The sequence below is a fragment of the Adiantum capillus-veneris genome, chromosome 4 (assembly GCF_014529385.1).
Source record: "Adiantum capillus-veneris isolate H3 chromosome 4, ASM1452938v2, whole genome shotgun sequence".
In the NCBI taxonomy this organism is placed as follows: domain Eukaryota; kingdom Viridiplantae; phylum Streptophyta; class Polypodiopsida; order Polypodiales; family Pteridaceae; genus Adiantum; species Adiantum capillus-veneris.
Window position 1 is genome coordinate 61,458,939 of NC_140934.1, and position 9,791 is coordinate 61,468,729.

Consider the following 9,791-nt stretch of genomic DNA (forward strand, 5'->3'; position numbering starts at 1 on the left):
ATTTAGTTAAACAAATGTGAGGAGTATTAGTGTGCTTCACAGATAACGCAATCAATGCATGAGCATGCGCATCTCTAACATCCCAACGAGATTGCTTAGCCGTAGGCAAAACAGCTCTGGCAGTAGCAACCTTGCCATCAAAACCCGCAACATCCTCAACATTGCTTGTATCCATATAACCACGACGTACATCAATGCCTTGTACAACATTTCAAACTCCCTTTGATACAAGAACATGTTGCATCATGTAAGCCCACATTGGGTAATTGTCTCAAAACTGCTCGAAAAGAGGAGAAATGAAGCAAGATCAATACATGCTATATAGCACAAGCCGAAGAAGATTGTAAGGGATTTGTTATACTTAAAATGGCATTGACAAAAAAATTGCACAAAAGGACAAAATTACAGGCACAATACTACCTGTAGTGGAAATGGAGGCCAAAATGAGCCCGAATGGAAATTCTAAGCAGACATGCTAATGCTCACCAAAACTCACCAAAATCTAAGAAAGTGAGTAGGTGTTGTCGTGCCGCTTTGCAGGCACGGGGTGAAAGACGAGGATCTACCTACATTTTCAAGGTTTTGCCAAATTGCTGATTTGGGCCAGATTTTGCCATGATACCAGGAGATGATTGGTATGTATGCATTATGCGGGTTTTGTAGAACAAAAGTGCCTCAAAGTGAACCAATTGGGCTGACAAGTGAAGATTGAATGGAGGGTTGGTTTTTTGCTTTAAAATGTAGAGCTTGAAAGTGCTAAAGGAACAGGTCTAGACGGCTCATCAAACATAGCTACGGAGCCCAAGATATTAGAGTTTGAAGGTGCGGTGTGTTGCAAGTTCTTGCCAGGCAGAGCAGCTTGGGACAGGTGTCCTGAGTGGATGTCAGTGTATGGACACGTAGTGCTTGCTTTATGGAGCCTATCCGTCTTTTCATATTGCAGATCAGACCTACGGATTGCTAGTTATGGCCATTTGAAGTTTTGCTGGGGGCTAGGTTGATGCCCACCTGACCCCATGGGGAGTCGTGCCATCTGGCGTTTTTTGGGTTTTGACAAAGTTCGAGAAGGTGCTATGCAGTGTATGGAGCTAGCAAGACTTGACTATTTGTCAAACGGAGCCCAGAGCAGAAAGTTGTTGTAGTCGAAAAGATAGGGTGCAGTTGCTCAGAGTTGGTTGCAGATGAAAGTTTACATTTTTGCGGCCTCGGTTCGGGGTCTTGGAGAATCTCGAAGTGCGGCAAGAGCGGGGGGGGGGGTTTTCAAGTCGACATAATGAAGTTGCGGCCGGGCTTCGCGGATCGGGAGCTGGAATTCAGAGCCACAAATGGCAGGACTTTGAAGTTGAAGAGCACCCAATGGGTTTTTCGCATCAAATGGAGTTTTTTAAAAAGTGCTTGGAGGTGAGGGTTCCACAGGCAGACACGTGGCAGCCAATAAACCCATATGCGCGGACCCGTGCTTGGATGCGAGGGTATATTGGTTGGGGAGTGAGCCCATTGTCTTGTGTGGAAACGTGAGAGAGAGCTCTCTTGGTGTGAGGCTATGGCAAGCCCATTGGGGCGTTCTGTTGGTGGCATGCTGCCCTGCAGGGGCGACCGCGTGGCAGTTTTGGAAGGGAGAGGCTGGTGCGGTTGGTGGTTGCCTCTGCGCTGTGGCGCGCCTGTGATATATGGCAGTGATGATGTGGCATGCCCGTGGGCCGTCATTCACACGCCTATGAGGGTTCCCCTTTGTTTTGAAGGCAACCCCCCCCCCCCCCCCCCCCCCCCCCCCCCCCACTAGCGATATCGCAGTGCTCAGGTAGGGAGGGGTCCCGCGGCAGACAGCATGGGAAGAAGTGAGCCAGAGAGAGAGAGAGAGAGAGAGAGAGAGAGAGAGAGAGAGAGAGAGAGAGAGAGAGAGAGAGAGAGAGAGAGAGTGTTCAAAGAGGCCCAAGGGGGCAAGCTCAAGAGGTGAACAGGCGGTCAAGTTGGGCAGACAAAGGACCAAGGGAAGTGCACCATGCAGGAGTTGCCAAAAATAAAATGTGCCAAGTGTTAGCAATGCAAAAAGAATTCTATATGAAGCTGAAAGAGGACGGCATGAGCTAAAGGAGTTCACATTTTTTTTTCTTTTTTTTAGGGGACTTAGACCTTTATAAAAGGGGTATTTTTCACTTAACAAGGGTTGGGTTCTTTTGGATTTCTTTTCTTTTGGGGAGGGTCAATTTTTTAGCATTCTTGGGAGGGCTTTTGGGGAACCGATTGGAGCGGTGGGGGGTTCTTCTGCTTGAGGGCAATTGGAGAAGACAAGGGAAAGGTGGGAGGAGCATCCAGACACAAGGAAACTGGATAGTGGGATATCTTGGGGAAGAATTCTGAGGCGAGGGTTGCAATTCGAAAGGCATACCAGGCGGGCTTATGCAATAGGATTGTAAAAGAGCAGTTAGAAATTTTACAATGCATCTGCTGTCAGCATCTCTAGAGTTTGGAAGCTTTGTTTCTTCACCGGATCAATAAATATTGTTCTTATTTGCAGTTTTCTCTCTCAAACTCTCTTGAATCATCAGTATTATGTGTATTAAACTATTAATTACATCTATCTGCACTCGATTATCCTAGTTTGAGCGCCTGCTAAGCTCCTGTCTACAGCCAGAGGCCCGGTGCTTTCCCGGTCAACCCTGGAGAACTACGCACTTCGACAGCATGTGCTGGTGATGCTGGCGACTAAGCCCGAGAGGACGCAACCTATTCTGATACGAATTGTTGGAAATAGGGTTGCAAGGAAAGACACATAGCTTGGAGAAGATGAAGAAGCTCAAGGCACACAATAGAGAGTAGTATTGCTTGGTGCACAATGGAAAGATAAGTTAGCCCTATAATGATGGGCGTATATACAATGTACGGGGGGGAAAAACCTCCTAGTGAGGGAAAAAAATGCCCCGACGGTCCTAAGGGTGTTCACACACATCACTACCACATGTATATGGTAACAGTTTTGTCATCTGGATTGCTAAAGTTTTGGGTGCAATCTTCTAAATGGTTCTAGCCTTTGAGCATTATGGTTTCTCTTGCTTTTTTCCCTAGATCCTATGTGATCTAAGCAGTCCAAATCATCAACCCTACCATTCATTCACCTCTTTACCTTTCCCCTTGGATTTCTAAATAGCTCTTTGCTTCTCCCGGTTTTGACTTTCTTCACTGTGCGTTGGTTTACCAACTAGTTTTTCTAGTATTTCTTTGATGACGACACCATAACTTCCTAGAGATCACTCTCATTGGCACTGGTTTGGCCATGGGACTTTACACATTTTGAACATTGTGTTGAAAAATGTCCATACTTGCCACATGTGTAACAACTGAAATCTCTTCTGCTAAAATCCCTTCAACCTCTGCCTCTACCAGAGAAGTTTTGATATCTTTCCCTTCCTGCAATTCCCCTAGTAGGTGCTCCATGCTCTTGGGGGTTCTCAACAAATACTTCTCCCTTAAAAGATTTTGGAGTGATTAATGCAATTAAGGATAATGCTTCCCTTGTTTTGAAGTGATGAATTCTGATTTTGCAGTCTATAATTATAGGCTTCACATTGAACACATTCATCAATTTGCTATTGATTTGACTTACCTTTAACACACCAAGTTTCTATTGTCTTTGGTGATGGTTTGGTCTTCGAGATTTTAAAAATCTATTTGGACAATTCTTCAATTTTTATGGTTCAGGCCACTTCTTTGTTCTGAGTTGTCCTTCATCTTTAGAGCTTTTAGTTTCTGATGAATTGGAGGTTGATGAAGTTGCTTCTGAAGAACTCTGAAGATGCTCAAAAATCATTCTCTCATTCTCTTCTCTGAAGGGGTTCATATAACTACTTGGTGAGTTTCTTGATTTTCTCCACATAACTTCTGACCGATAATTTCCCTTGTATTTTGTCAAATTCACATAGGATATCCTCATCCCCTTGTTTTCACTGTATTCTAAAATGAAAGCTTTCTTTATTTTAAAGTAAGTTCTTAGCTTAGTTGTTGGGTAATGGTAATACCATTTCCTAGTTGCATCTTTCACAGTTTAATATGGGTTTTGATATAGGTTTAATATGCTTCGATTTATGCCTTACTAATTCATTGGTATCACTTGCTGTCATTGGCTTGCCTTTCCTAGTAGCATGTCTGGTGCTATGTCAGTGGAGGTGTCATTCAAATCTGACCGAATGTGCTCTTATGGAATTCTCAAAAATCCTGAAGCTTGTTGTGGTTCAACTTCCTTGTTGCCTCGGTCCACTTTGGATTCTTCACCCCGAGAGCTGTGTTGGATTTCATCAGATTCCTGCTCCGATCCTACAGCAGTAATACTTATTCATCCTCGGCAAGTACTCTAGTGGTTCTCCGATCTCTTGCTGAACGTCGTACTAGCAAAGTGGTTGGACGAATCTCTCTGAGTCAGAACTGGGAGAGTGGATTTGTCAAGGCTCTAAGCTCACGACCATGATCGCCAAAATAGAAAGAGCTAGAGCTTAACAACTCTTCCAAAGTTCTAGACATGAATTTGAATATCAGTTGAGCTGGTAAGATCTCATAGTGGTTCAAATCTTCAGATATCAGTTGGTCTGATTAAGCAAAATCAGATAAGACAGATCTCACACTACGGATACATATAATCAAAGGCATGGAGTACCAAAACTGAAATATCAGAACTATTGATGAATTCAAATTACGAAGTTCAGTGAATGAAAGTACAATCTAAGAAGCATAATCCAGATTACAAAGTACAGCTTGGAAGCATAGTCCAAATTACAACTAAGATATATTTGAACATAGACTGAACTTAGACTCTCACAATGAGTTGCTTATAAGCAATAAGCAAGTATAAGTGAAATTACAACAACCAAGAAGCCCATCAAGAACTTTTCGCATTTGGTTAAAACAACCCCGAGCTAGAGACGACATCCTAGAGAGGATGGTCCTCGAGAACTTTTTTGCTTTCGTGAGGACACCACATTTGGCATACATATCGATCAAAGCACCGCCATGGACAATGCCTTCCTCCAACAGCCCCTGACTAGCAATCTCATTGTAAGTTCTCACACCCATGTGAAGGTCTTGCATAAGGCCACAGGCTTTCAAGGCGCCAGCATGGGTGAATGCATTTGTAGAAAGGCCTCCCCTTCACATCTGGTTAAGACAGCCCAGACTGACCTTGCCACAACAATGTTGTGCATATCCTGCATGCAATCAACAACACATCAATAATTGTTTGTGCTTTTCGCAACAGCACCACACTTGGCATACATATTGACCAAAGCACAGACAGGCACAACATGGGTGAAAACAGCACAGAGCTTCCTTGCCACAGTCATGTTGGCATTCCTGCAATCAAGCATTCCAAGTGATGACATTCCAGACAGGAAGCCCATCAAGAACTTCTCGTGCTTTCTTGAGAGTACCACATTTGGCATACATACTCACCAATCTGCTCCCTAAATATGCATCTTTCTAAAGTAACCCAACGTTGTGAACCTCAGTGTGAATCCTATTGACTTGGTACAAATTCTGAGTACACGCTTTTAGTCGGGTCAAAAAAAAACTCGTTTTCAACTCCTCTTCGTGCTCGTCCTGTTTATGCTTGATTTGTGTATCCAGTATTGCTTCTTTCCTGAATTTGTCAGTGGATTTGCCACCGCTCTGTACGCACAAAAACAGTGACGCTTACAGGGTATTCATCAACCATAAAAATTTAGGAAAAGGTGGGGGTGTGTGTGTGTGTGTGTATGTGTGTGTGTGTGTGTGTGTGTGTGTGTGTGAGTGAGAGAGAGAGAGAGAGAGAGAGAGAGAGAGAGAGAGAGAAGAGAAAGAAAACACAGCATTTCTTACCTTGACAGTATGCCATCCCGCAGAGGCGGTCAACATAGCCCTCAACTCTTCCCTCATTTGTAAATGCGGAAGGATGTCAGAAGAACAATGTGCCATTGTTGGAAGACAGTGCTGGAGAGCGACACCCCTTCTGCCTGATCATTTGGGGGGGTGGGGGGTGGGGGTGGGGGGTAACCCTTGATTGCACATCATACTCTTAGCAGGAGAGAGTGTTACACGTGGAGTAAGGAGAGAGCCAGAGTCTGAAAACAGATGCTACGCTAATAAAGTAAACATTCCAAAATTCTGTATTTCTGCATTGCCAAGCACTGTCGACCCCTCCTGACAAAAAATATTTTTTTCCCCAGTCTGCGTCTTGCATGATGCCACATCCCTTCAAGATGTAAGCATAGTCTTTAAGACCAAAGCATAGGTGATTTCATCTTTTTGTCAACGTCTTGTGTATAATGCCAATCCCTTCAAGATGTAAGCACAGCCTTCAAGACCAAAGCATAGGTGATTTCAACTGGAGAGACGCCCTCACTTCGCATCCGATGAAAACAGCCCAGAGCTTTTTTGCCCTGCCCCTGTTCGGCATATCCTGCAATCAGTGGATTCCAGGAGTCGACATTCCGCACAGGAAGCTCCTCAAGCACTTTTTGTGCTTTCTGAAGTAATCCACACTTGGCATACATGTCGACCAAAGCATTGCCAAGCACAACTTCTTTTTTCAACAGCCCCTGACTAACAATATCATCGTGAATTTTTTGGCCCATATCAGTGTCTTGCATGGTGCCACATGCCTTCAAGACAGAAGCATAAGTGACTTCATCTGGAGAGATGCCCTCGCTTCGCATGAGCTGAAAACAGGCCAGAGCTTCCTCGCCCTGCCCTTGCTGGGCATATCCCGCGATCAAGGCACTCCAAGAGACGACATTCCGGACAGGAAGCTCCTCGAGCACTCTTTGTGCTTTCTGAAGTACACCACACTTGGCATACATGTCGACCAAGGCAGTGCCAAGCACTATGTTTTTTTCCAACAGACCATGACTATTAATGTCATCGTGAATTCTTTTACCCATATCAGCGTCTTGCATAGTGCCACATGCCTTCAAGATGCAAGCATAAGTGATTGCATCTGGAGAGATACTCTCGCTTCGCATCCTCTGAAAACAGACCAGAGCTTCTTGGCCCTGCCCCTGTTGGGCATATCCTGCAATGAGTGCACTCCAAGAGACGACATTCCGGACAGGCAGTTCGTCAAGCACCTTTTGTGCCTTCTGAAGTAAACCACATTTGGCATACATGTCGACCAAAGCATTGCGAAGCACAACATTTTTTTTCAACAGCCCTTGACTAACAATATCATCGTGAATTCTTTCACCCATATCAGCATCTTGCATACAGCCACATGCCTTCAAGATGCAAGCATAAGTGATTTCATCTGGAGAAACGCCCTCACTTCGCATCCGCTGAAAACAGCCCAGAGCTTCTTGGCCCTGCCCGTGTTGGGCATATCCCGCAATCAATGCATTCCAACAGACAACATCCCGGACAGGAAGCTCCTCAAGCACTTTTTGTGCTTTCTTAAGTACACCACATTTGGCATACATGTCGACCAAGGGAGTGCCAAGCACAACTTCGTTTTTCAACAACCCCAGACTAATAATATCATCATGAATTTTTTTGCCTATCTCCGCGTCTTGCATACTGCCACATACCTTCAAGATGCAAGCATAGGTGATTGCATCTGGAGGGATGCCCTCACTTCGCATCCGCTGAAAACAGCCCAGAGCTTCCTGGCCCTGCCCCTGTTGGGCATATCCCGCAATCAGAGCATTCCAAGAGACCACATTCCGGCCGGGAAGCTCATCGAACACTTTTTGTGCTTTATGAAGTACACCACATTTGGCATACATGTCGACCAAGGCATTCCCAAGCACAATATTTTTTTTCAACAGCCCCCGACTAAAAATATCGTCATGAATTCGTTTGCCCGAATCAGCATCTTGCATACTGCCACATGCCTTCAAGATGCAAGTGTAGGTTATTGCATTTGGAGCGATGCCCTCTCTTTGCATCTGCTGAAAACAGCCCAGAGCTTCCTGGCCCTGCCCGTGTTGGGCATATCCCGCAATCAGTGCACTCCAAGAGACGACATTCCGAACAGGCAGATCCTCAAGCACTTTTTGTGCTTTTTGAAGTTCACCACATTTGGCATACATGTCGACCAAGGCAGTGCCAAGCATGACGTCTTTTTTCAACAACCCTTTACTAACAATATCGTCGTGAATTCTTTTGCCCACATCAACATCTTGCATAGTGCCACATACCTTCAAGATGCAAGCGTATGTGATTGCATCTGGAGAGACACCCTCGCTTCGCATCTGCTGAAAACAGCCCAGAGCTTCTTGGCTCTGCCCAAGTTGGGCATATCCCGCAATCAGTGCATTCCAAGAAACGACATCTCGGATAAGAAGCTCCTCAAGCACCTTTTGTGATTTATGAAGTGCACCACATTTGGCATACATGTCGACCAAGGCAGTGCCAAGCACGATGTTTCCTTTCAACAACCCCTGACTAACAATATCATCATGAATTCTTTTGCCCATATCAGCATCTTGTGTAATGCCACATGCCTTCAAGGTGCAAGTGTACGTGACTGCATTTGGAGAAATGCCCTCTCTCTGCATCTGCTGAAAACAGCCCAGAGCTTCCTGACCCTGACCCTGTTGGACATATCCTGCAATCAATGCACTCCACGAGACAACATTGCGGACAGGAAGCTCGTCGAGGACCTGCTGCGCTCTGACAAGTGCACCGCATTTGGCATACATACTGACTAACGTGTTGCCTAAGTATGTGTTCTTTTCAAGTAACCCACTATCACGAATATCAGCATGTATCCTACTGCCTTGGTACAAATCCTTCTTCTTAGCACAGTCTTTAAGTGAGCTCACAAAAGAAAGACTTATTCTCTTTCCCTCCATGTTTGCTTGTGTAGTGGATATTGCTGCTTTCTTGGCGCTGCTCTGTGGTCACGAAACCATTGGTGCTTAGAGAGAGAATGAATCGACTCTGTGTGTGTGCGCGTGAAAAAACAGAGATTCTTAGGCTCGCCAAAACAGTCATCTCCCGAGTCTCCATCGCCCCACTTGCCACGGGGTCAAATTTTTGCCTGCCATGCTGGAATGCCTTGGCATTGAATCAAATTGTGGGTCACCAAGGTGGACCCTCATTTCATTGCGTAGAAAATTCGTTTCTTTAACATGATTTTTGAGGATTTTTGTGAACTCAGCAATCACAGTGTTTCATGTCATTGGAAGGAAGTGCCACACGTGGAAAATAATGACCTTTACAATATCGGGAAAAAAAAGCCTAAACGAAAGGCTACTTGAAGCGATAGTCGCATGGAAGCAGCCTCATCTGCCTCTCAGTGGATTCATGAACCTTACGTCCTAAAATGCCTCGACAACATCTTGGAGCCCGTTGATTGCAAGACAATTTTAACATGGTTGTGGCAACGAAGTTTTGGGCTCTTTTGAGAACATGCAAAGTGAAGACCTTTATGTCAAATGCAATCACCTATGTATTCGTTGGACACGGGCAAGAGAATTTAGGAGAGCGGGCTTGTTTGTTGTTGTTGACTACGACATTCTTCGACGAGATGGCGTCTCTTGGAGCGCGCCTAATTGCGAGGTTAGTCCCATGGTCATGGCATGGAATCTCTAGGATTTTTTGAGCAGATTCGAATCGATGATTTTTTCTCGAATGCAATCACCTATGGATGGTTGTGGCAAGGAATCTATGGGATCGTTTGAGAAAATTCAAATTGAAGACCTTTTCTCGAATGCAATCACCTTGCATGCACCTTGAAGGCATGTGGCATTGCCCAACACATTGGCATAGGTGAGAGAAATTAAGATGAGATTGCAAAGATCTTTTCTCAAAAGCAATCACCTATGCAT

At 44.9% G+C, this 9,791-nt stretch overlaps 1 protein-coding gene across 2 annotated transcripts; it reads right to left on the bottom strand.

Moving 5' to 3' along the window:
• Positions 1-4,642: 4,642 nt before the first annotated feature.
• On the bottom strand, positions 4,643-9,010 carry LOC147459281 (pentatricopeptide repeat-containing protein At4g18520, chloroplastic-like). Of its 2 annotated transcripts, none has more exons than XM_086510582.1 (2): positions 5,845-9,010; positions 4,643-5,195 (listed from the first exon to the last, which is right to left on the bottom strand). In XM_086510582.1, the coding sequence occupies exon 1, from the start codon at positions 8,811-8,813 to the stop codon at positions 6,303-6,305; it is 2,511 nt and encodes an 836-aa protein (XP_086366708.1). In that variant the 5' UTR covers positions 8,814-9,010; the 3' UTR covers positions 4,643-5,195; positions 5,845-6,302. The 2 variants fall into 2 exon arrangements, with proteins under 2 accessions (XP_086366708.1, XP_086366707.1); XM_086510581.1 differs by lacking the exon at positions 4,643-5,195 and adding an exon at positions 5,518-5,655.
• Between the last annotated feature and the right edge of the window lie 781 nt (positions 9,011-9,791).

Bases quoted from the DNA above. Each gene is read 5' to 3' on its own strand.
- LOC147459281 (XM_086510582.1), bottom strand. From the start codon at position 8,813: ATGGAGGGAAAGAGAATAAGTCTTTCTTTTGTGAGCTCACTTAAAGAC.